Source organism: Mesoplodon mirus, assembly GCF_964341445.2.
Source record: "Mesoplodon mirus genome assembly, chromosome: 9".
Lineage (NCBI taxonomy): Eukaryota > Metazoa > Chordata > Mammalia > Artiodactyla > Ziphiidae > Mesoplodon > Mesoplodon mirus.
The window spans coordinates 22,330,302-22,358,055 of record NC_138985.1 but is presented as its reverse complement, the minus strand read 5'-3'; the positions used below and the strand labels follow the sequence as shown (position 1 = coordinate 22,358,055).

The following is a 27,754-nucleotide window of genomic DNA, read 5'->3' as shown; positions in this document are numbered from 1 at the left end:
TTTTTAATTATAGAAGACCACCTAATGAAAACATGTTTCTTTCAATGAGAGATTATTATTGAATTGTTTGACATAAAAATTTTTTATTTAAAAATGAGTTGCTACCTGATTTAGTGAATACAGTATGAAAAAACAGAATAAAGAATTGTCCAGTTACCCAATTACAAGGGAGCAAGTGTTTGCCTACTTTAAATAACTTATTGCTGTTTTTTAGGTACAGTGATAATTAGCACTCATCGATAGATTATTAGATTATAACAATTGGAAAATAATTGTGTGATATGAGATTCTCAAACCTGATATCTATAGTTAGGATTAGTAATTTCACAGTTTTCTAACATGAATTGGGGATTGGAGGCAAAATGCTTTAAATTTAATTAAGTGATGTAGAGTAAAAAAATTCACAAGGTTTATTGCCACTTTAATGATTTTGAGAGTTGAAAAGGACTACTATATTTGGAGACACTCGGGAGTTCTGATAGTGTAGGAACACTGTAAATTGTATTACTCTAAAGTTGCTGTTTCTAAAGTTAGAAATAGTTGACTTTTCTATAATGACATAAAGTCTTTTTTTTTTCCCTTCCTTGTATTCAGATTTTAATAGTTAACTTCTGTTATACAAAAAGGCTGACTTGAATAAAGTTAGGATGTCTGTTTATTTTAATGCACTGGTTTTTGCCAGTATACTGTATTAATCCAGAGCATTTGGCTTAACTCAACCAAAGTGAGGAAGGAGGAAAGAAGCCTTAGTTTTCTTCCTTCCTTTTATTGTCAGTTCATTTGTATATTACAGGCTTAGTGCCCTTGATCTTAGAAAATCAGTCTCTTTTTCATAATAAACTTGAATTTCAAAAGTTTCCCTATCTTGATGTGCATATACACGGTTGTTTGTCTTTTGGTTCTTGAATTTTAAAATCCTGATAAATCCTACAATTTCCTACATTCCAAAAAGGATAAAGTTTCATATATAGTTCCTTATTTTTGATGCATCAAATATTATAGCAAGTAGACTATGCTAGAAAACATAATATAGTGGTATAGAAAATCCTGGGTCATTTTGGTTGCTTGGAGCCCATAATTTTGGTTTTTGTGTTAAAATGCTATTCCAGTTGTTAACATATAAATATATCTGTAGTTTGTGGCTTAGAAACAATACACTTTATATAAAAAACAAAAAGCAAGGATACTGTGTCAGTTATGTTTTAAAGTTTTACAGTGTTTTAAGGCTATGTATTTATTCTTTAGAAAATATGACTTACATAAATATCTTCTGATGGACATAATATTGACAAAATTTACACATGATATTACCTTAACAAACTGCCATGCAACAAATACATTAAGTAATGAAGAAATTGAATATATATGACCTAATCTAATCTTGACATTTACATTGAAAATTTACAACATAACCAGTACTTAAAATGTTTTTCTTATATTTGGCAGTAATTTTTTACAATTTAAATTTAAAACTTCTGAATGTGGGTTTGGTGAAACTTAGCCTTTTCCCTAGTCTGTGACAACCTGAGGTACTAAACATTTTCCTCTTATTTCACTATTTTCAAAGGTAATTTTTTTGTTTCTTTTAGGATCTATCCAAGAGTTGTGTATTACAGCATTATTAGGCATGGGATCAGCTTCTACTATGGAAACAACTCGCTTTTTCATTTTACTTTTCAAGACCTTTTGAAATTTTTGTCTAGTAAATGCATATAATAGAGGATGAAATATAGTTGTTCCATAACCCATGACTAGAAAACACAACCTTAATTTTACTAAAAGGTCACTTGGGCCTAAACATAAAATGGTGGTATTTAAAACAGAAATTGGTGTCCAGCAGAGAAGAAATGTAGAAATGATCAATAAAGACATTTTGAAGACTCTCTTTTGCCTTTCTCGTCGTTCACGGTGTCGTTTCATAGCTCGCCGGAGGGCAATTATTACAGAGACTGAAGTTCTAACACCAAAGACTACATTTCTCCCACCACTGCTTTGTGACATGTCTGTAGTCTCGTGTTGTGTGGTTAGAGAAATCGTCTTTTTCTTTCTTGCTTTCTTCTGCCCTGTTGAGAATCTTGTGCCTATTCGAATATTGAGGGCCTGAAGTATTTTGGTGTATGTGATTAACATTACTATGACAGTGAAAAAGAATATTGGGATCTGTACTAGCAGGTGATAATACATTCCCAGTTCAGTGTAGTATTCATTCGTACTGACACACAGAAGTGTCTTGTTTTCCCATGTATTTCCACTTTGAAGGCTGAAAAAATTTACCTCAATAAAGGGAATCAGGAAGGAGAAAAACGAAAAAATCCAAATGGATATCATTAGCATTACAGCTCTGCCCATTGTCAGAATTCGGTTTGCAGGCTTTACAGAGATGTCATATCTGTCCAAAGTGATAGCAAAAACGTTGATTGCTGTTGAGACACTTGTAAAAGATACACAGGCCTCATGGAAACAGCAGATGAGAGCAGTGTTACTCTCCAGTGAAAGCAGAAGGATAACTATAGTTAGAGGAATACATCCCACACAAATGATTACATCAAGTACATGAAGATTCATCGTAATAATGTTACTGACAGAGTTGATTAAGTTGGATTTCATGCAGTAAAGTACCAACACGGTGAGGTTGCTGCCGAGTCCCAACACAATTTCTAGCATAAGAAATCCGGTGAGAGACACTTGAAAGCTTAATGGATATGATAGTGGTTGGTACATATTGGTGTTGATGTCATCAATGTCATCTCGCACTGTAATGTTAGATTCAGACTGCATGTTGATTTCCAGAATGGGAGAAAAACACATTCTTTTGGAGCAGTTGGTTTTTTCCCTAGAAAGTGAAATAGAATAAACTATTTGATATTTGGCAATTTAAATGGTGTACAAAACCTGTGTTCTTCGTAAAAAAATTTTTTATTGTGTACTTAGTTTAATTTTTAAATTTATAAACTATTAATGGAAAGTGTAGAATTAGGAAACATCAAGGTTTGCATTGTTTTGATGTAAAAGGAAATTGGGTTCCCCATTTGAAGAAATAACTGTACTGGAGATTGCTCCTATATAGTTCAAAATTGTTTAATAAACTAAACAGGTTTTCCTTAGTCGGGTTTTTCAGGGTTATTATTTGAGATACAGTATATTTTTGTATAATACAACTACCCAGTATGCAAAACTACTTTCAGCCCAGCGTTGTAAGATTTCATTTTAAAATGTTGTGAGTAGGTGGAAAATAGACGCTATTTTAACATGTCGTAGCACAGTTACTGTAGGTGGGATTATTCCCATGAGATTTCAGATGAACAGGACAAATGTTCACTTAAAATGACAAATGGCACAGAGCACTAGTTTGTTGTAAATCACGTTGTCCGTGTTCTTGATTGAAATTCATATTCAGCAGTCAACAGTGTGTTTGGGGATATCTGGAGTTATTTCCCACTGAAGTAGGCAAATGGTAAATATTTCATATTTCTCAGTGAAAGTGCTCACTGAACTTTATAACAATCAAACTTACAAAAATTGGAAAAAAAGGACATTATTTTGAAGTAGAACACCACAGACCTTCGTAAAAGAGCACTAATCACTCTTATGAATGAATGATTTATTTTGTGACCACACCCTTTCATATCTTGTAGGAGAAAATTGAAATTTAATATCATATTAAGAAATAGCCATTTTTAAGGTGGTTTAAAAGAATGCATCAGTTGACTTTATGAAACAGAATTTTTAAAGCAAAAAATGAAATTTTAGGGAAAAGTATCTGAAGCCCATTTTCTGAGGAATCTATTAAAGTTACACATTTCCTGTGAAACCTTTTGTGTAAATCACCCAGTGTATATCATTTTGAGGAAAATGAAAAGAAAAAAAACAAACTCTTGCTAATTCATGCATATCTATGTTTTAATATATAGAAGTTTAGAGTAATTTATAAAAATAATGTCTGATTTGCTGGGCTAAAATGTCAGTAATTAGTATATTTAGTTAAAATATAAAATCATACAACCAACTATATTTCACATTTCAAGTACAGCATTTTGCCTGCAAAATCATAACAAATTATAAAAGCTAATAATTTTCAGAACTCATGTTAGCCTTTCACTTGATGTAACCTTTGACAAGTTTTAGAATATAGTTTTATTTATGCATATTATTTTAAAGGTAGTGTTTCAGAAACACAAATGCTAACATTATTAATTTCTTTTAAGTTTACTAAAGGCATATATTTGAGTAAGTGAAGGTCTTAGCCAGCATTGAAATCCTATAAAAATGGAAAATTTTAAAGTGTGCCAAATTTTCTGAACTGCCAGATTAAACATCAGGTCTTTGTCACATCAGTTAGATTTAGAATTAAATAAAGCAGAAGTGTCAATTTAGATGATAATTAAGGAAAATGCATCTACTCTAGAGCAAGATTCTTTTCTCTTGGAAATGTTAAACAGTGTCGTGGGGTGCATGCATCTTCTGACCTACCTGTTTGCTGTTGCCTTATGGGCCTTTTGGCTCACTATAGCAGTTTTTCACAATATGATACATGATGTCATTAACAGACTTGGACATGAGTTTTTACCTGACAACAGTGAAGTAGCTGTGTTTTATTTCATGTCTTGTAGGAATTCTTTCATTTTTCTCTCCAGTACTTCAACTGCATGAATTGTGAGATTTAGTTGGCTGATGAATTTCTAAAGACCAGTACAAAATACTTGTGTTTGTTTTGCCTTAAAAAGTCACGACCGAGAGAAACTTCCTCAAATGATAGGAATTGTTTCCCTTTGAGAGAATATGTGATGATGTCTCTTTATTTTCCAGAACATGTGAAAACAAAAGAAACATAAGGTTTCTAGCTTCTAAAATGTACTTAGACATCCTTTTGTTACAAATGTAAATCTGTTTCTATAGCAGTCCTCATTATTTTGAAATGATTTCTTGGTCACATAACTTGGTTATAAGTCCATTCCATGTTCTCTTGATAAAAACCATCTGCTACTTAATTTGGTTTGTTTTCATTAGAAGAGGATACATAATTGGTCATAAAACTCAGATGGAAAAATCCTTTAGTAATATCAATTGATACGAATATCTGAATATTTAGTGCAGAAAAATACTTGCTAAAGCTTCATTTAGCTTGCTGGTAATATATGTCATTCTCTTGTCAATCCATGTTTCATTGTTTCTTCAAGAATCGGTGGCTCCACAATTTTGGTATGTTAAAGTATAAACTCCCCCTTTAAAAATGCTCACCATTTTGTTTTCAGGCTTTTACAGTTAGTTATATTTTCATTTTGTGGCTGTTTTATATAGCATCTTCTTAGGATGGTTACTGTCGATATGTTATATCCCAGCAGTAACGTAGAACTATATTCTCTGGTTTTAACTCCTTAATGTCTTAAAATCATTGTTGCAAGAATATCCTGCAGTTTGTGGTTTAGACAGCTAGGGAGGTGATGGGTCAGATGCATTCTTCATATTGTCAGTTGTAAATACTGAATTAGCTGCCTTGGGCCCTTGTGAAAAAGAAAAAAAAAATGGTTAAGGAATAAGGTTCCTAATAATTTCCTATTAATTGAAAGTTACTTTAGTTGTGTTTATTTAACACCATACACAGTATTTGTTATCAGAGTAAGCAAACTGTATTATTAGAGCCATAGCTTATGCATAAATTTAACGGTTTCTTTAAATATTCTCTTTTCCTAACAAAGACTGTAAGTATAATATTTAGTAATAGAGTTAACATTGCAAATATTACCATGAAAGAAAACCTGCATTTTTTTAAACCAATTTCTGCTCCCATTTTAGAAGTTAACCTGTATTTTCAGAGATTATGAGCAATTAGCATACATTAAACATACTGTCATTCCCTCTTATCTTTATAATAAATTTTACAGTATTTCCTGCTGTAAAATATTGTCGCTTGCTTCTCAGCACATGGTTTGAATTTTAACTGATTAAAACAGATTCCATGATAAAACACTATAAATTTCCATTGATGAACTGTTCGTGTAATTGAAATGTAAAGGGTGATGTAAAAGGTGACTGCAAATTAAATAATTTTCAATGAACATGCCCAATAATAAACCTAAAATTGAGTAATAAATAATAACTAAATAGTAAAACTGATTCTTTCAAGAAATATAAGCATTTTTTGAACACTTCAGAAAGACTACTGATGAAATTAAGGATATTTAGTATATCTGAAGTGACTTAAAAAGCTGATATCTATCTTCAGAGTGATTCAACAAAGAATATTCTTTGTATTTAACATTGCATCCTAAAAAATTACGTTTAAAACATATCATGTCGTAAAATAAATAGATCTAAAAGATACATGTTTAGCAATAAGTAGAATTAAGCAAATAAACTCTTAATATTTAGGCTGAAATTTTTCAAAGTAATTTTACCCCACTACACTGGTTCAAAAGCAGCTGAATACTATAATAAGGAACACATCTTACCTCTGCTAAAGATTTGATAAATTCTTGATGTAGTTGAAGCATTTCCAGTTTTGATTGATTCATTTTGTTCACTGGTTAGTAGAGGACTGGGGGAAGAGGGTCATAAACACCTCTTCGAAAAAGACCTTAATGAAAATGTGTGTCTGTACTGTGCCATTGTTTCAGCAGTACTGCTAATGTATGGAACATGTAATGCTGCTTGGAGGCTGCTGCAGTCTCTCACTCTTCCTACTGTGGAATCAATAAGCATCTGAAAATACATAATGAAAGTAATTTAACATACTGAAGGCTTCTTGTCTCCAGAGACAGCACTTAGATTCAGTCTTTCTAAAAAGGAATGGCACTGCTTTTCAGAGGAAAGCCTGTTCTGGGCAGCTTTTGCAGAATGACAGCCTACCTTGTGGCTTCTCTCCACTGCAGAGAGATGCAGTGCATTCACTAATTTTGATTGGTCAGTTGTATTGGGCTTAAATTGTGCCTCATATGTATAGCAGGGATTCCCCCCCCCCACTGTTTTATATAAGGATGCTTTTTTAAAAGGCTGTAGTTATAAGTGGTTGTGTGTTGCTCTTAAATAGAACAGGAGTAAATTAGTCTTTAAAAAAATGCGTATTCTATTCTGGTTTGTTGTTCACTTATGCCAAACATTAAAAAGATATAGGGTGGTGGTGTTGGGGGGGCAAGAAAGAATTACATAGTAAAATGTATATATTCTTTTTAAAGCCTTGGATAATTGCACTTGAAAATATTTTAGTTGTATATATGTTTTGGTTGAGATTCTTTGTTCTACAAATAGAAAGGCACTGCATCTTTACTGTGAACCACATTGAATTTCAACTAGTTTGTTTGTATTCAAGTCATCTTCTCTGTGTATTCCAAATTGTTGTGAACATCTCAAGGTGTTAAATATTATTATGACTGCAGTAGTCATTCATTCAGGTATTCACTTCATTCATTCGAAATATTAATAAAGCTTGATTTAAGGTGATTACACCCTACAATTTTTTTTTAATTCCACTGCTATTAGTAGAGTCTCAGTATGAAGAGATTTAATCATGTGCATTACTTTTGATATTACTATTCAGTCTTCACCTCTGGTAACCCGTGCTCAGTATATATGTACCGATCATGTGCCATCATATTTTATTTCAACTGCTGTTTCTGTTTTTAACATGGGTACTTTTAGTGGATTGCTATACCCTAATGTCGTATGCAGCTGTATGCTAATGTTATTGGGTAAATATATTGGTAAAGGAAAAAGGAAGTTAATTACATGTCTTCATAAGTTACAAAGCTAAATTATTTTAAGATACGCTGTCAAAAGAATTAAAAACAGTGGTGTAGATAACAGAATATTACTTTAAATTTACATTTCTGTTAATTTTGGTTACTTATGAATAATTTTCTATTTTCAATATTGAGGAACACATTGAGGAAACCTTTTTCTTAGACTTGAGTATATAAAGTGGCTGGATTCTATATCTCTTAACAACACAAGACATATTGCAAATCACTGAATTATTAGAATATTGATTACCTATTTCCATTATTTTAGGGACGTTAGTGATGTGCATTTTTAGAAATACGTGCTAGGTTTTTAATTTGTAATTGAAGTTACTGTTTATAATTTTGAAAATCAGTATACATTTTAATAATCTTCCACTGCTAGTGTTTAAGCTGCACAGGGGGCTGGCTGAATAGTATATGAGCTGTGAGTTGCATTTCCACAGAAGTTGAGAGTAATGTGGTGGAAAATTTTGCTGTGAATTTCTACAGTTTTCTGCAGAGCTTTGGGTGGCAGGGCTTTGATAATCATAAAAATTAAACTATTGTGCTACTTTTCATGCATTTTGAAAATTGGAGAAAAGGATCTTAGAATGCCAGCCATGCTGAAAGGTAGCGCAGGTGTGCACATGCACACATATAGTGTTGTTTGCAGCTTAAAACTAAAAGTAAAGAAAAGACATCAGTTGAAACTTGTGGTAGAGGTGAGAAGTTATTAACATAGTGAAATACATATAGTGCTTTTCTGCCAAAGAATTCAAGTATTTGCTTACATTTATCGTCAAAATATCACCATGAAGTAGAGGAAACAAAGGCACAGAGAAGTTTAATGACATGAGAAAGTGTAGGTAAGTTAGTCAGTCTAGGTAAGTTAGAAGTCTGCAAATCACCTTCTAACTATATATAGCTGGCCCTCTCTCTTTGGAAAATTCTGAGGGTAGTTTTGACTTAAAATTGGATGATTTGGGTTCAGTCACTACTTATTAGTTACATGACTTTTGACAAGTCAAGCATTCTCTGGGTCAGGATATAGTTTTGACTTTTTTAATTGATGTATATTTCTGTGTTTTGTTTAGCTCTCTGTGAGACAGTATTTCCAAGTTATACTCAGACTGTTTTGAAAAAATAAATTCTGGGATCTCTGTAAGACATAATGACAGCAAGAAAGTTCAGGTCTAGACAACACCTTTTATTCCCTGTGATTTGTGGTTAGGGATACACAAGATATTACAAATAATAGTTACTTCTTACTGCATACAATGCTTAGTATATTTTTCTTTTTCTTTCTTATTTTATTTTTTGGCCGTGCCACGCAGTTTGCAGGGTCTCAGTTCCCTGACCAGAGACTGAACCTGGGCCATGGCAGTGAAATCCCGGAATCCTAAGTACTAGGCTACCAGGGAACTCCCCTATAGTTTTCTTTTTTAAAACCACAAATTGGTTTGATGATTATAAGGTTCTTTGATCTCTTAGCAGGATAATTCTAAATTCCTTTGTTTTTAACAAAGAAGAAGATATCTAAACCCCTTGAGTGAGAATCAGATTATATTCTTTTCATGAAAAAAATTAATATCAAATTATAAACATCAGAGTTTACAGATTCTTACTTCCATAGCAACAGATTTTCACAATTTTGCATTTAATATATTTTGTATTCATATAGGATACTAATTTTGAAAAATGCTGCAGTTAGTGATTTAAAACCAAATGTTACAAAATCATTTTATAGATTACTTATTAATTAGTTAATAATAACATGGGAAAGCAGTTTAAGTTTCCTAATAATAACTAAGCAACAGATGTGAATCTAACCCTCAAATATCTCTATTAAAATCCCACTTCACAAGCTGTGTTTTTCTTTAAGTTAAAAACACTGATTTTTATTTAGTTTAGGAGCTAAAATTCCTGACATGGGAGTCCTTGACTTTTAATTTTATGTATTTGCCTCCTTAAGTTTGGACAACTTTGAGTATGAGAGAGTAGTTTATTGTTCACATTTAAATTTACTGTTTGTATCAGATCATTCTTATCTAGCTTGTGTCTGGCTCTAATGCTACAGAATTTTTGATGATTTTGAATTTGTAAATAAAAAACCTCAACTTTGTGAAATATTGGAATTAACCACAACTGACAGTGCTTTGAAACTATTTGCAAAGTATATATGCGAAAGCAGTTTCTAATTGCTGAAAAATCACTTTTTAAATTGTATTGCTTCAAGAGTGCTTTTTCAATGAATACTTAACATAGCTAACTCTCAACTCTCTCTGATACTAGAGGCCAAGGTAGAAAGGATTATTTCAGTGTAAAGCCAATTCAAAAATTTCATTTGGCTTCCCAACTTTAAATTTCTATCACAACAAATGTTTTACCAGAAAAATAGAAATGGACCATCTGCTGAAACCTCCCTCAAGTGGGGAGTAGCCAGGGTAGTAGAGAGTCAACAATATTGGTGATTCATTATCTATAAAAGAGGATAATTGAAAACTGACTGTAATTGGATAAAGTACATGCATCAGAATTGTATGTCTTAACCGAAAAACTCCACAGAGCATTCTTCCCCATCCTTCCCTATCTCACTTAAGTTGGGCATTTAAAATTTTTCATTTTTATTTTTCACAGTATGTGATTGTAAGTCATTTGCCAGCATCTGTTACAACAATTAATACATGGCATTTCTTTCCATTTTTCTCATCCAAACCTCGATTTTGGACCCTGTGACTATTACTACTTTTTAATCTCCGTCTGTTGTCCTACTGTTGGCATGTTGTTTGGGGCCCTTGTCCAAATTATTACGACCCCTGACCCTAATTTTCTGGCATGCTCTTTTGACTGCCTTATATCCCTTTTTGCATTTTTAAATATTACGGATTTTGTTGATGTTTTTCTCTTACATTTCCATCAAAGAATTACACAAACATGTTTATGCTTTTTTTTCCCACATTGGTTTCTCTTCCTGTTGCTGCTTCATTTTTCTTATAATTCTTCTATTGTAGGTTATTATGCAGGATCAAATTCATTTCTGTGTTCTGAAACCAAGTCAGCTGATTAACTAGATTGTATATTTAACAAAGCTATGGCAAATCCCTTCTTATGTGCTGTTATGAGTCCTTTGCTTATTTATTATCTTTGTTTATTTTTAGTAGAGAGAAATACTGATACAATTATTTTTTGTATTTTGACCTTGTATCCTGCAACTTTACTAAACTCGTATGTTAGTCTTGGGAACTTTTTTTGTGAATACCATGGTATTTTCTGTACAGACAGTTAACGTGTGCAAATAGAGACAGTTTACTTCTTCTTGAACCATGTGTAACGTTTATTTCTTTTCTTATGCTACTGTGTAGGACCTCTGGTATTAGATTTGATAAAAGTGTGTTGGGAGAAGCATGCTGCCATGGGCCCTGAGCATCCCTGAAGGTCCTAGGGCATGCTAGGGATTGCTGGGCATGCTAAGAATGAAAAGACCTGACTGTTCTTTACCTGGTCCATTTCTCAGGGTTGTGTTGGAAGCTGGCCACTTTGAGGGATGCAATAATAACTCCCCAAAGAGCAGACTTGCTTCTGCTTGTTATAAAAATGGTAAATTGTCCAGCACAGTGTTCTTTGGCTGTGATGCACACCTACTGTATCCGGAGTATCCAACCACGTCCCTCTGCCAGGAGGACTTGGATAGGAAGGTGAACTGTCAGAGCGACATGATCTCTCATACTGCTTGCTGTGTCTTGAGTCCTTTACCTCTGATCGAGACATCTTAAGTCTTCTGCCAGTATACATGACAGAAACAAGCTGGCTTCATAGCCTGCAAATAGGGTAAAATCCTAGACCCTTCACGATTCCTGACGATATTGGCAACGAGGACATGATGTTGACTGAAACATGGCTTCCTACAGAAGAGAAGACAAGGGCCCTTGTGGGCTGGTTTAGAGAGCATGAGATGCAATAGCAAATGCTCTTGTTTAAGTGGTGGGTTAGTAGGTCTCTTACTGACTTACGTGTTAATGAGTTCTTAGAGGCTCAGCAGTTAAATGAAGCTGCCCAAATGGTACTATGGTTGTTGTTCAGGCTCCAGGCTCTAAGAAGAAAGAATGTAACTACATCAGTGAGGCAGCAAGCCTCTGGGCCTCCACAGAAGGCAGTATGACTGTGGCTGCTGACTCCAGGGCTCCCCGGAGCTAAAAGAAAAGGCGTTCAGCAGTGAGGATACAGCGCTTTGGGTAGACTTCATACGTTCTAAGTTCATTTGTTGAGTCCAGTTAGGCAGCCGCTTGAAATTGAATGTAGCTGCAAAGTCTTGCTTATCGGTGCAGAGCTGCTTTTTCCCTTTGTGCCCTCTGATTCCTCTCCCCCGCTGCCCTAACCTCAGCTGCTTAAAGTAAAAGCCAAGCATGGCAGGGGAGCGCAAGGAGAGGGGAGAAATTCAAACTTTTATAGCTCTGTTGGATAGAGGTGCCCAAGCACCCTCCAACCTGGTCCTGTGGGGAGAAAGCACAGTAGGTGGCAGGGGGGCCGAAGGCACCGGACTGCAGGGTGGAGCTGTCGCAGCACGCGCGTGGGCAGCTCAACAGCCCCTAGGCCCAGGGGCTCAGAGGAGTTTGGAGGCTTGTGGGAGGAAGCGGCGCTGGCCGCGGGGCACGGAGCCAGCAGGAGAAAAGCCTCCCACCACCTCAGTCCTCTTCTACAAGCTACTACGCCCCACGCTCCTGGTCAGAAAAGAATGTCGTCTGCTGGCCGCTCTGGCTAGTCCCTCGTGTGTGTGTGTGTGTGTGTGTGTGTGCGTGTGTGTGTGTGTGTGTGTGTGTGTGTGTGTGTGTGTGTGTGTGAGAGTGTGTGTGAAAGTCCTTAGTTTGTGTTCCCGTGGGGGGGTGGACGGTGGGTGGCACTCAAATTCAAGAAAAGCTAAAGTGTGGGTGGAGCCTCTGGGCTTACTCATGCACTGTTCTTCTGGCTTCCCCTGGCAAATGTGTATTTGGTATTGATGGTTTTTACATGCTCATGTTGTGAAGGTTTATAAATTAACAGGAGATTGCCCCATTCGCGGGCTCCTGCATGTCCCCTCCCCGGTGATCTAGCACAATGTATCATCCCAGGAGGAAAGAAAAAACCACAGCTTTAGTTAAAGACTTTGTGGCTGCCAAAGTGCTCAGGCTGTTTCTTCGCACAGCAATGCCACCTGCCTGACCCAGCTGCCAAGTGCACCTCTCTTGAACAGGCCTCCTGCTACGGTCTTGTTAATAAAACCAGTCACCTGACCCATAGGTGCCTTGTGACTCTCTGGCCCGATGTCACTTGAACTTGACGACTAACGAGGAAAGGGCCCAGTAGACTTCATTGAAAGTCAAATGAACAAATGAAAATGGTTTATTCAAGGCTGCAGCTGGCCTCGCCTTAGTGTAATCTTGGTTTTGCATGAAGGGATGGAAGTGAACCCTTTGGGGGAAACCTTTTCTTTCATTCCATCACCTGAAGCAAACCACTGGTTCACTGGGGTCCTTGATGCACAGAAGTTCCTGTGAATACCTAGACCTGGTTGACGGATAGTTCGGCCAAGTTATAAGCTGATGGTATCCATTGTGCTGCTGCAGCTGTTCAATCTCAGTGCCAGCTCCAGAAAACCGAGAGTGGATGTGACCCCCCTTTGTTCCTTCCTCATAGCTCTGAGCAACACTCCTCTTGATTAACGTTGTTGTATTTTTACTGAGTCTTGGGCTGTTGCCTATAGCATAGCCTTCAGATGTACCAGTTGGAAGACAGGTTAGAAACATCTCTCTCTGGGGCTGCAAACTATGGACCAAATCGCAGCCACAGGTCCGTTTGTGTCACTCCAGCCTGTACATGCCAATTGCTGCCATTTCCGCTTGGATCCATTATCAAAAACAGCAAGATATCCACCATAGTAGACTGGGTAACCGTGGTGTCCTAAGTTTTAGAAAAGGGAACTTCTCAATGTGTGTCACCCACTTCCACTTGTACTGGAATTCCTTTTCCTCCCCTAGGTGTACAGGGTTTTTTTTGCTGCTTCCTTTTCGTAGCTCGAATGGGTTTTCAGCAATGTTCAGAAAATCAGAGGGTTTGTTGCACTTCCCTCAGTGGTTTTAGCCTTTTATTCTCCCATGCATTAGAGATGGTAGAAAGGATCCAGGCTGAACTTCATGCCTTTCTCTCAGTGGTTGCTCTTCTCATCCCCAAGCATGAGGGATGCTTTCTCAGACCTCTCACTCTGCACCTGGTCTGTGTGTGTGTGTGTGTGTGCGCGTGTGTGTGTGCGCGCGCGCACGTGCATGCGCGCACAAACCTGGTGAGGTCTCTGAAGAACCTGTGAATGGGTATGCCTCCCCTTGTGTTTGTGGCCTCCATGGGTTCTATATTTTCTTGCTAGCACAGACTCGGCCTTTAGGTGCTCATGCCCCCATCTGTCCTTCAAGGTACCTGTTTTTCTTTAGAGTTTGGGTTGGTTGGTTACCCTGTAACCTCAGGTCTCCTGGCAGCTATTTACCTTGATAATATAGATGAAATTCATGACCCTACTTGGTCGTAGTAGATTACCCTTTTAGATATTGCATGATTTTATTTGCAGTTATTTTGATGAAGTATTTTGCCTATATGGTCATGAAGGATATTGGTTTGTCATTTTCTTTTATTGTATATATATTTTTTCTGGTCTGGTTTTGGAATCAGGGCAATAATGTCGGATTCATAATGAGTTGAAAATGTTTCTTCTTCCTGTAGTTTTAAAAACGTTTGCATAAGATTGGTACTGGTCCTTCCTTAACTGTTTGATAGAATTCAGTAGAGAAGATGAGTGAGCCAGGAGGTTTTATGTTGTTTAAAGCTTTTAATTATAAATTCAAGTAATTTAATAGATTCAGATTTTCTCTTTTTCTTCTGTCTGTTTTGGTGATAAGTATCTTTCAAGTAAATTGTTATATCACTGAATTTGCCAAATTTATTGGCATTAATTTAATTTTAACATTTTGTCATTATATTCAAATATTAGCGGGGTGGTACTGATCCCTCCTCTTTCGTGACTGATATTGGAAATATGTATCTTCTTTTTTCTTGCTCAGTTTGCCTAGAGGTTTATCAATTTTGCTAATCTTTTCAATAACCAGCTTTTGATTTCATTGGTCTTAATGAATAGTGTTCTTACAGTTCTTTTTCTATTTTACTGATTTCTGCTCTTTAGTATTTCCTTCCTTTACTCCTTTGGTGAAAGTTTCTTTAACAACTTTAAATCTCTTTTTGTCAAATATTTGTAATCACTCAGTATGTTCTCTAATTTTCTAATTTCCATTGTATTTCTTTGTTGACACATTATTTATTTAAAAGTGAGTTTTTCAATTTCCAAATATTTGGTGATTAAAAAAATTTTTTTTGTTAGTGATTTCAAGTTTAATTCCATCATGATCAGAGAACATACTTTGTACAATTTCAGTTTTAAAAAATCTGTTTTGGTTTGCGTAATGGCCCAGAATATGGTCTGTCTTAGTGAATGTTCCATGTACTCTTGAAAATAATGTACTTTATCCCATTGTTGGGCATAGTGTTCTATAAATGTCAAATAGGTCAATTTGATTGATAATACAGTTCAAGTCTTTTCTTGCCTTACTGATTTTCTGTTTATTTGTATTATTAGCCTTTTACTGAAGGTAACTTTTTACTGAAAGAGGAGATATGAAGTTCCTAACTATAATTCTCCATTTATCTATTTCTCCTTTCACTTTTTCCAGTTTTTGCATCATGTATTTTTATTGAATTCATGAACATTTAAGAGCATTATGAATTATATGTCTTTATGCCTAATAATACTACTTGTTCTGATGTCTGCTTTGATATCAATGTAACTACTCCAGGTTTGTTTTGATACGGTTTACATCATATATATTTTTACCTCTTCTGTGTTTTTATTTTTTAAGGTGTGTTTTCTGTGGATAGTAATAGTTTGTTTTTGCTTTTCTTCCATTCGGATTTCTCTCTTTTAATTGGAGTGCAGAACATTCACATTTAATATAATTTTCCATGTGATTAGATTTAAGTCCTCCACTTGGCATTTGTTTTGTTTTATGTGTTCTTTTTTCATTTTTCCTTCCTTTTCTACCTTCTTTTGGATTAAGTAACTTCTGCTATTCCATTTTTACTATTCCAAACGATGGAATAGGAAAAATTACTATTTTTAGTAATTAATGATTAAATAAAATGGAATAGTAAATAGTCTATTGACTTATTAGCTATATCTTTTAAATTTCTTATTTTAGTGGTTGTTTTAGATTTTATGATATACATATTTAACTTAAAACAGTTTTTTTTTTTTTTTTTACAAGTAATAGATCATATCACATATAATGTTAGATCCTTACTATAATATCACTTTCTTTGGCCCTCTTCCATCTTTTGTGCTGTTTTTTCTTTTTTTAAGAGTTTACTTTCACTTATGTTGTAAACTTCTTAATAGATCATTACTGTTTTTGTTTTAAACAGCCAATTATCTTTTAAATACATTTTAAAGATAAAAAATTTATATTTATGCATAGATTTATAATTTCTGACACTATTTCTTTTTGTACACCAGAGATTCTGGTATTATTTTCCTTCAATCTGAAGAACTTTGACTTTTTTTTTTTTTTTTGTAGTACAGGCTTTCTGGCAACAAGTTCTTTTCTGCTTTTGTCAACGATGTTTTCCTTGTGTCTTCATTTTTGACTTATTTTCACTGTATATAGAGAACTATATTGACTTTTTTCTTTCGTCATTTAAAAACTATTTTGTTGTTTTCTGTAGGCATAGTTTCTGATGAGAGGTCTGTGATGGATCTTAACTTTGTTCATTGCTATGTAATTTGTCTTTTTTCCCTCGGCCATTTTTAAGATTTCTATTTCATCGTTTCCATAGTTTCATTATGGTTTACATTGGTGTGGTTTCTTTGTGTTTACCTTCCTTTGGGCTCACTTATATTCTTGGGTTTGTGTTGTTGCTGCTGCTGCTTCAATATGTTGTTTGTTTTTTCTCATCAAATTTGAAAAAAAAATCCATTCTTTAAGTACTTTTTCACATACTTCCTCTTCTTCTGGGACTCTGATAACATGTATTTTTGGCTTTTGGTATTGTCCCATGTATCATTAAGGCTCTGTTCGCTTATATTTTGTACCTTTAGTTTGGCTCTGGTTTTAGGTTCATCAGTCTTCTCTTTTGTAGTGTCTGATCTGTATTGAGCACTTCCAGTGAATTTTTCAGTTCAAATACTGTTTTTTTCAGCTCCAGAGTTTTAAAAAAATATTTAATTAATTAATTGTGGATCAACTTGATTCTTTTGAGGTTTGTTTTTAAGCTGTATTGAGTCAGTTTTATAGGAACATTTCCTCTGAGACTAGTTTAGCCTTACCATTAAGGCATAATCCTTCATAGATCTGTAATGAATTCCCCTGTGTTCAATGATGTGTCTTCATTCCGGCTTTCCAAGCTGGAACATCTTGCAGTGCTCTCTCTGTGAGCTCCTAGAGTTGATCAGTTTGCAGGCTTTCTGGTAGTTCTTTGCCTGGCCTCTTTGAGTCTTACATATGTATTCATAACATAATATTCCTTTTAATATTCAAGAAACCCTATATAGAAATTTCTGGAATTGTGTCTGTGCTTAGCTTACTTTTTTCTGCCTCAGCTTCTGGCTGCCTCAGCCTTCCTTAACTCACATTCATCCCTTCAACTCATCCAGACCATTCTGCTTCACTAGAGTTTTCTCTTGTGTTGTAGGGGAAAGTGTATTTAGGCAGAAAGCCTGGATAATTATAGATTTCACTTCATTTGTTTTTCAGGGATCACAGTCTTGCATTTGCTGTTGTCCAGTATCTGAAAATGGTATTTTCATAAATTTTGTCCAGTTTTCTAGTTGCTAGGGTAAGCACTGTACTAATTACTCTTTCAGGTTGGAAGCAGAAGTTCCAAATTTTTAAAAAAATTATCATTGAATTTCTTTTAGCAGTTTATTATGAACCATCTTGTGGCATTCCTCTTATCATGGTCTTAAAATTATTAAAATCTTTGATTTTGGGCTTCCCTGGTGGCGCAGTGGTTGAGAGTCCGCCTGCTGATGCAGGGGACACGGGTTCGTGTCCCGGTCCGGGAAGATCCCACATGCTGCGGAGCGGCTGGGCCCGTGAGCCATGGCCACTGAGCCTGTGCATCCGGAGCCTGTGCTCTGCAACGGGAGAGGCCACAACAGTGAGAGTCTTGTGTACCGCAAAAAAAAAAAACAAAAAAACAAAACTTTGATTTTACTTTTTATGCCTAGTTTCTTAAGTTACAGTCTAATTATAGGCTGGTAATATTTTGTATCATGTAATTCAGATTCCTTCCATTTAAGATACCTGCCCTGCACAGTTTTCTTTTGTGTCTGTTAATTTTCTCCCTGTTGGAGAAAAGGATAACACTGATGCTTACTGAGGTTGATGCTTTTGCAAATTTATGTTTTCTAACGTCTAGTCATTTCTCCCCTCTCACAGGTGCTATTTGATAGACTAGGGATTGACTTTTTCTGTAAAGGGCCAGATGGTCAATATTTTAGGTGTTTGGGGCCACATACAGTCTATATCACATTTTCTTCTTTTTTTCCTTGCTGACTCTTTTTTTTTTTTTTTTTTTGGCCTCGTGGCTTGTGGGATCTTAGTTCCCTGACCACGGATCCAACCCGGGCCCACGGCAGTGAAAGCGCCAAATCTTAACCACTGGACCACGAGGGAATTCCCTCCTTGCTGACTCTTTAAAGATGTGAAAACCATTCTTAGCATGAATGTTTGGCCCATGGGCCTTAGTTTGATCACCCTAGACATAGACCATCACAACTTTGTTCAAGCAATCTTCCCCTGTCTCTCATTTTTACCAGAAGACCTTACTTCTTCATTGAAAAAAACAGAGGCTTGAACTTTGTCAGCTTCTTGCTCCCTATATATCTCATGTAAAAGCCTATCTAGATCTTCAGTTATTTGTCTACCCTTCATTCTGTGTCAAGTGAAGGATGTATACATATTCTTTCATTTAAACCTAAACCTACTATGTGGATTCCTGTTTCATCCTCTTCCATGTTCATTTATACCTTGCTCCATTTTGCGCTCATATATATTATATTCCCTCGTTCTTCCAACTGTATTCTATCAATATGTGCATATTTGCTACTTATCCTGCTGTTTTGAATTTTATATTTATGATATCTTAAAATGTTGATTTTTAAGGAAAAAAATCCAAACCACTGGAATAGTTTATCTTAGGTACTTTTAGTTGAATTTAAATTGAAAATATAAAAAAATTGCTTTTAAACTGTAATAAAGTATATAGATATAAGGTATTTTTAGGATACATACTCATTTCTGAGTTGATTTTGGCCATGTTTTTCTTCATTTTGTAAATTAATAGCTCCTCACCCATCCTCCCCGTGACAGCATAATAAGACTAATGAATTAGAACATCTCAGGCAAAAATGTTCTGTTATGGGTAGGGATATAGTTCTCTAAAAAGCAAAACATCAAGTACAGAATTTTTTTTTAAAGTAAAAAAATTTTGAAATTAGACTAGATCTAGGCACATTGTGTTGCAAGCATCACCTCACAAATCTGCCAACGCATGTCCTTTCTGAGATTCAACACAGCTGCTGTCCCCACCAGTCTCTCTTCTCTCCTCTTCTTGGTAGTGGCTTGCATTGGTGTTTCTGGTTTATGGTAGGGAAAGAAAACATACAGAAGAATCCCTTCCTCATTATTCTTATGATACTGCGGGTTTTAAAAAAGCTATAATGTGAGTTAATTAGCAGTGACTTCTGGATCATTCTCATACTAAGAAACATGAAGGGCATTAGGTATTTTAAATATAGATGAGTCCATTTATATAAAAAAATAAACCTTAAAGAATAAGATTACTTGTAAAGAATAAAGACACATTTAAAAACTACATGTTCTTACAACAATTTGTTCTATCCTCTTTTCTGTAACACAGTTATTCCTCCCCCGCTCCCCACACAACAGATTTGTAATGTAAGAATAGAATCGTGGTTCAGCCTGCAACTCCAGAGGTAAAACACACAGTACTAGACTTCCATCTGTAGATTTTACTTTTCAAATTTCATGTCATTTTCTGAGTTAAATTCAAATTTGAAATTATCTTAAGCTTTCAAGGACTGTATTTATGTTAAGTTGTTGTCTTAAGTGGCTACTTCATAGAGTAGTTATTTATACTCTGTATTAAGACTTTATATTTGTTAGGTGCAGTTATTCATTGATTAATCTTTTTCAGTCATATATACTACAATTTGGCAATGCTTTTTGTCTTTTGAATTTTAATTCCTTGCTTTTGTCTTATTTGATTATTTTTATAATGGTCTTTTACTCTTGAATTTTCCTGTCCCTCCCTCTCTTTTTTTTTAAAAAAATTAATTAATTTATTTATTTTTGGCTGCATTGGGTCTTCATTGCTGCGCACGGGCTTTCTCTAGTTGTGGCGAGCGGGGGCTACTCTTTGCTGCAGTGGCTTCTCTTGTGGAGCACGGGCTCTAGGCACGTGGGCTCAGTAGTTGTGGCTCATGGGCTCTGGAGCTCACCCTCAGTAGTTGTGGTACAGGCACTTAGTTGCTGCGCGGCATGTGGGATCTTCCCAGAACAGGGCTCAAACCTGTGTCCCCTGTATTGGCAGGTGGATTCTTAACCACTGTGCCACCAGGAAGTCCCCCCCCCCTTTTATTTTTTTTATTTTTATTTTTTTTTGCGGTATGCGGGCCTCTCACTGTTGTGGCCTCTCCCGTTGCGGAGCACAGGCTCCGGATGCGCAGGCCCAGCGGCCATGGCTCACGGGCCCAGCCGCTCCGCGGCATATGGGATCCTCCCAGACCGGGGCACGAACCCGTATCCCCTGCATCGGCAGGCGGACTCTCAACCACTGCGCCACCAGGGAGGCCCCCCCCCTCCCTTTTAGATGAATATACAATAGCAGTGTTTATGAGCATTTTATCTATTTGAGTAAATTTCTAAAATTTGCTTTAAGTTGGATGTTTTAGATATGTAAATATAACTCAGAGTTATTAAAAATTGAAGAAAAGTGTTGAGTGACCTGAGAGGATTCATAATACAGTAATTTAATATTTTTAAATGCATGTTTGACATTACACTTGGATTTGAGAGTATTTGAGCCTAGAATAAAGAAACATAAATTTATTGGTATCATAATAGATGTGTCAGATATTTAAATCTGTTGAGTCACAGATGAGCTCTTACACTAGTAGAATCAAAATTTATGCTGTGCTGTTACACTCTTTTTTTGAACATCACATGTTCATTATATGACTTGTGTTACCTGGGGAAGTTGCTCTGTGAAAACATTAGATGACTTAACACTTGAGGTTTTAAATGTTTTTCACTTGTCTTGGAAGATTCCTTGACTTACACTGATTTGTTTACTTATTGAGACAGGTGTATCAAACACACGTTGTAGTTGCTGATGTTCAGGGAGTCATTTAGTTAATATGTGAGCCTGGCCCTGCCCACCTACCCGGTCTCATTCTGCTTAGTTCTTTATATTTGTCTGATTTTCATTAATGATATTATATGTAGTAACTTTCTTAAGAGTCATATTTAAAAACTAGGGAATTGTTAAAGTTTTTATCATTTATATCTTGAATGTACTATATTAATATGAGAGGTTTTACTCTTGTACTTTCAGCTGTAATTCTTACTTTTAGGTTGTTCAGGAGGTTTTTTTTTAAAAAATAAATTTATTTTATTTATTTATTTTTGGCTGCGTTGGGTCTTTGTTGCTGCGCATGGGCTTTCTCTAGTTGTGGCGAGTGGAGGCTACTCTTCGTTGCGGTGCGTGGGCTTCTCATTGCGGTGGCTTCTCTTGTTGCAGAGCATGGGCTGTAGGCGTGCAGGCTTCAGTAGTTGTAGCTCGTGGGCTCTAGAGCGCAGGCTCAGTAGTTGTGGCGCACAGGCTGAGTTGCTCTGCCACATGTGGGATCTTCCCGGGCCAGGGCTCGAACCCATGTCCCCTGCATTGGCAACCATATTCTTAATCACTGCACCACCAGAGAAGCCCCAGGAGGTTATTTTAAATAATATCAAAATCACCATAGGAAAGTCTGATCACTCAGTCATTTAACAAATATTATTTAGTACATTCTGTATGTCAGATAGTACATAAAGTGCTAGGGAAACTGATAAATAACAAGGTTGTAGTTTAGTAAGAGAGACAGACAAATAAATACACCGTGGCAGTATAGAGTAAGTGCAGTGCTAAAGGTCAAGTATGAGGTGCTGGGAGTCATAAGAGGGGCAGTAATTTAGAGGGAGATGATTAGAGAAAGCTTTCCAGAGGAAGTAGATAGGCTGAGATATGAATGATGTTCAGATATTAGCCAGATCAAGGGAATGGGTACTGGTCCAGATTGGTGAAAGTATACCAGACAAAAGAGACAGCCTTTCCTAGAAGAAGTTAGAGGAAGAGAAGACAAAGGAAGAGGACAGGGAAGTTGTGAGAGATAAGGCCAGATAGTAAATGGTCATGCAAGCCATGAATTTGAACTTTTACAGGGGAGCAATGATGATTCCAGTAAAGGCCTTTGAGTAAGAGAATAACATGATCAGACGTGGATTTTTGATGGCAATGTCAAATGGATTAGAAGGTTGGGAGTGTAATCAGAGACAAGGAAACCTAGTATATTAGGCAAGAGTTGATGGTAGTAAGAATTATTGGAGTATTGAGGATGGAACAAAGTAGTAGGATCCATTTTAAGGAGATATAGAAGCATTGAGATTTGGTGGGAGGAGTAGGGCTGTCTTGACAAGTTAGTTGGGTAGTAGGGCTACTCAGTGAGTTATGACCCTTGGTTTTGTGAGGGGTGATTTTAAGTGTACATTGGGACATATTGAATTTGAGGTGCTTGTCGGACACCCAAGTGTAGGTATCTAATAGGGAACCGTGTATGTGGATTTGAAGCCCAGGAGAAAAGAAGGGGCACAAGATACAGATCTGAAAGTTATTTCCACATATAGATGGTGATTGAATATGAAAAAGTATGGAGCTGGATCCCCCAAAGGGAGTGGAAGTAGGACTAACCCCTGAGAAATTATAATATGTAAGGGGTTGGTATAGGAAGAGAAGACCACAGAGGAAACAGAGGCAATAGCTGGAGAGTGGGAGGGTATGCTATGATGGAAGAAAAGAAAAGATAGAGTTTTATGTATGTATGTATATATGTATGTATGTGTTTATTATTTTTTTGGCCATGCCGCATGACTTGTGAGATCTTAGTTTCCCAACCAGGGATTGAACATCGGCCCTTGGCCGTGAGCATGCAGAGTACTAACCATTGGACTGCCAGGGAATTCCCAAGATAGAGGTTTTTTTTTTTTAATAAATCTATTTACTTTATTTATTTATTTTTGGCTGCGTTGGGTCTCCGTTGCTGCACGCAGGCCCTCCCTAGCTGTGGTGAGTGGGGGCCACTCTTCACTGTGGTGCGTGGGCTTCTCATTGCGGTGGCTTCTCTTGTTGCAGAGCACGGGCTCTAGGTGTGCGGGCTTCAGTAGTTGTGGCACACGGGCTCAGTAGTTGTGGCTCGTGGGCTCTAGAGCCCAGGCTCCGTAGTTGTGTTGCACGGGCTTAGTTGCTCCACAGCATGTGGGATCTTCCTGGACCAGGGCTTGAACCCATGTCCCCTGCATTGGCGAGTGGATTCTTAACCACTGCACCACCAGGGAAGCCCCCAAGATAGAGTTTTAATGCTAGAAGTAGTCAGTGTTGTTAGATGTTGTTGAGACTTCAAATAAGAGAAGGTTGAAAAGTGGCCTTAGGATTTAGCCCAGAAGTAGTAGTTGATGACACCTTGACAAGCACAGGCACTGAGATCAAGGGAACACTGGTGTAAGCCTAACTTCCATATGACCCTTTCGGTGGAGAAGTAATTTCATTTGTCAAGTACAGTTATAAAGCGTTTCATGTTTTTGGGGAGCGCTGTCGGAATAAAATAAATTTGTGGAAAATTATTTTTGAAAACTTTAGAATAAAAATCTGTTTCTTGAAATGCTTGAATTCAAACCTCTATAAAAGAGAAAGAGAAATAGGTGTCATAAATATCGTTTAGATTTGAAATAACTGGGGTTTAATCTAACTCTACCAATTACTAGGGCTTTCATTTTGTAGATAATATATGATTATTGACACAATTTAGTGAAATAATATATGAAAAAGTGTTTAGCATAATGCCTGGCCAGGTGTATATGTGTGTATATAAATATATGATATATTGAATACCTTATATGTAATGATATATACTGGTTAATAATTTCAGGGCACTTTATCTCTGTTACTTGCTGTGTAATAAATTAGCTAAAAGTTTAAAACAACAAAGTTATTAAATTACACTGTTTCTGGGGATGTGGTAGGCAGAATAATAGCCCCCTAAAGACGTTCATGTTGTATTTCCCAAAACCTGTGAATACATTACATTACGTAGTAAAAGAGACTTAGCAAATTTGAGTAAGATTATGAACCTTGGGATGGGAAGATTATCCTGGATAATCTGGATGGGCTCAGTTTAATACACGAGCCCTTTCCCAGATGGAGTCAGAAGAGATTCTAAACCATCCGTGTTCTGCTTATTCCTTTTTCAGAGACCAGATGCCTAGTCCTTGAAATTGTGCAAAATGTCCTTTCCTTATCTACTGGATATCCCATTTACTCAGTTCATGGGTCATAGTTTGGTATAGAAGGAAAGAATCTTATTAAATTAATATAACTAACTGTAGGCTTATAATTTTGAGGAGTATTTTGAGTTTTTAAAAGTTCACTTATTTTACTAAATAAATCCCTGATTGATGGAATTTAAAATGTTTTAATGAGTAAATGACTTTGGGCAGTGGGGGAGGTTTTTCAGCATTAGTCATTAAAATTTAGCACATATGGTTTAAGTAAATGCCAGAAGAAATGCAAGTAATGCTCCGTGAAAATTCAGAAGATAAATTATTTACAGTTTGGGAAAGTAGAAAAGATGTGTGTAGTTAACACTAAAGACAGGATTTTACTGGGATTTCGGAAATTGCGAAGGTGCAAGCATTTAGGGTTAGAGGGGAGTAGTTACTATTGTAGTTTGACTAAAATGTAAGCTCTAGATTACTGGTTAAATATAGTGGATTGGAATGTGCACCTTTATTTCTGCCTCCTTAAAATTCACTAAAATGACAGTAAAGGACTAAAAAGGTATAAACTCACAAGGACAAAGAATGCAAAAAGAGATATAGTAGATGAGAGAATAAAGAATTTTGGAATATGAAAAGCAGATAGTTGAGGGGTAATTCAATTATTAAAGTGTGTAAGGTGGAAACATAAATACCTGCAAAGGGTGAAGCCAGGAAGAAGCATGTCAACCCACGGAATTCTGTAAGGCTCAGAATTAGAAGCGTCATATCTCGAAGATGGAGTGAGGGATGGGACTAAAAAGAAGGGGGTATGCTGAATTCATGTAAGCTGTCACTTAGAACTTTGAAGAAAGCAGTTTGGTGTCGGAAAATAGGTGCATTGACTGGTAATATTCTCTTTATTAACAACTAAGCACTCCCTAAGATCCATTCATATGGTCATTTGGAAGTTAACAGGACGGATGAGGAAGGACTGTGAAATAGATGGTTGCTCTAAACCTAGGGAAGATAGAAGAAAATGAGGTAGCATTCTGGCACTCTTCAGTTCCCTGTGGGTAAATCTTTTCTCCTCCTTAATGGAAAAGCCCTCTTAGTTTTAGCCCTGGGTTTTCTCTTCTCACCAGAATCTGCTTTGAATGAAGTGTTTGCATGGTGAGTCTCCTCTCTAATTGTGTGGTATAAGACTGCAATCTTGTTAAAGCAGTTCTTGGCTCATCTGTCATGATAATGGCTACGAATATTTCTGTCACTGTGTGTGTGTGTGTGTGTGTGTGTCTACTTAATAAGGGAGACTCTGTTTTCTTTCTTTTTTTTTGGGTGGGGGGGCTGTGTTGGGTCTTTGTTACTGCCCATGGACTTTTCTCTAGTTGCGGTGAGGGGGGGCTACTCTTTGTTGTGGTGCGTGAGCTTCTCATTGCGGTGGCTTCTCTTGTTGCGGAGCGCGGGCTCTCGGAGCATGGGCTTCATTCAGTAGTTGTGGTGCGTGAGCTTCAGTAGTTGTGGCTCGTGGGCTGTAGAGCGCAGGCTCAGTAGTTGTGGGGCACGGGCTTAGTTGCTCCGCGGCATGTGGGATCCTCCCGGGCCAGGGCTTGAACCCTGCATTGGCAGGTGAACTCTTAACCACTGTGCCACCAGAGAAGTCCCCAAACTTCTATTTTCTTCCTACTTTTCTACCCCGTTTTCCTCTCTGCTTCATACTTTGGATATGCATACACGTACTCCTCTTTGTTTCTTTTAAACAAAGGAAGAAGAAGGAAGAACTAAAACTAATCTGTCTTGTAGCTGCCAGAAGTTTTAATTCTTTTACTGATTTCTGTGGAAGAGTTCAGAATTAAGACTTACCAGAATTAATTAATTCAAACAAGTATTTATTGAAGTTCTCCTTGGTCTTAGATATTGCCCTAAATACTAGGGATGCCACAACCAAATTTTTGCTCTCAAGGAGATTACCAGAATGTTGTATGGGGCAGTTTGATAAGTAAATACGTATGTGGTGTTGTTTACTGATACGGAGAATACGGAGGATGGAGCAGGTTTTTGGGGAAAATAATGATTCATTTTAGACATATTAAATTTAGAATACCTTTTAGCTACCCAAGAGGAGATGATTTAGTCAGGGAATTCATGGGGGAGATTGGGGCTGAGAATATAAATTTGGGATCAATAGTGTTTGGATGGTAATGACCCTAGAAACTGAGCTCTTTCCCAGCAGAAGCAGAGGCCTCTCTTCTCGTTCCCTCATCCGCAGTCTCTCCCCTTTGCACTTCACTTTACCGAACGTAGACCCCCGCCCTCTTCCTCCCCACTCCCTCCTCTTTCTACCCGTCTTCCTCCTCCCCTTCCCATCTCTTCCTTGTTTCCAGCCTATTTCATTTTGAAATCATATTGTCCCAGAACTTCCCCTTTCGCTCAGTTTTTCAGATTCTGGTAAAATACAGCCCATTCTGACTATACTCTCATCCATGCTCCTGTGGCTCATAATTTCCAGTCTATTACCACAGTGGTGATTTAATCATTGCCTGCGTTCAGAATGGCATCTTCTCTGGTCTCACCACTATAAGCCTCTGTAAGCCTCAGTTTTCTGGAAACCTTGTGGATAAAGGAAAGGAACAACATTCTGCCTGTGTTGGAGGACTTATTTATGGATACTTGATAACCTGGAAAACTCTGTTCTTGGGGTAGAAATCTTGGAAACCGTGACTTTGAGAGGGGAGTGAGGGGGGATAGTGAGGCATCTAGCAATGTTTAAAAAGGACATAGCATCAGGGGAAAGTGGAGTTTGAGGACTGAGATTGTAATTCAGTGTTAGAAAAGTTAGTTAATTACATTGACAATTTAAATGACAAAACATTCTGTATAGATGAAGAAAAACAATTCAATATATTCACATCTTTTTAAAATAAAAACTTATGGTAGCAAGAAATAGTAGGGGACATCCTTAATCTGATTAGGAATATCTAGAAACAAATGGGAGGAGAGCCAGGTTTCGGTTGGAATAAGAAGGTATAAATTTGTTTTCTTCATACAGTTTGTGACTTGCCAATCTAAATTATATTTCCTCTTATGGTATTTTCTTTTTAAGTACTTAAATAATAGTTATAATTATTTATAAGTACCTTGTATCAACACTTTGTTTAGCTGTGGATAACATAAACCCTGCCATACCATGGCTTAAAAGTAACAGATGCAGGGCTTCCCTGGTGGCGCAGTGGTTGAGAATACGGTTGCCAATGCAGGGGACACAGGTTTGAGCCCTGGTCCAGGAAGATCCCACATGCCGCGGAGCAACTAAGCCCGTGCGCCACAACTACTGAGCCTGCGCTCTAGATCCTGCGAGCCACAACTACTGAAGCCCCTGTG

At 36.8% G+C, this 27,754-nt stretch overlaps 2 protein-coding genes across 2 annotated transcripts in view; one reads left to right on the top strand and one right to left on the bottom strand.

Annotated features, from left to right (window-relative positions):
- COG5 (component of oligomeric golgi complex 5) overlaps positions 1–27,754 on the top strand; it is a 273,181-nt gene that overhangs the window by 63,734 nt on the left and 181,693 nt on the right. The gene's annotated exons all lie outside the window — the stretch shown is intronic.
- On the bottom strand, positions 1,510–2,823 carry GPR22 (G protein-coupled receptor 22; the record flags this gene model as incomplete). The annotated part of the gene is made up of 1 exon (XM_082631844.1): positions 1,510–2,823. Exon 1 carries the CDS (start codon positions 2,806–2,808, stop codon positions 1,510–1,512), a length of 1,299 nt encoding a protein of 432 aa, XP_082487970.1. The 5' UTR covers positions 2,809–2,823.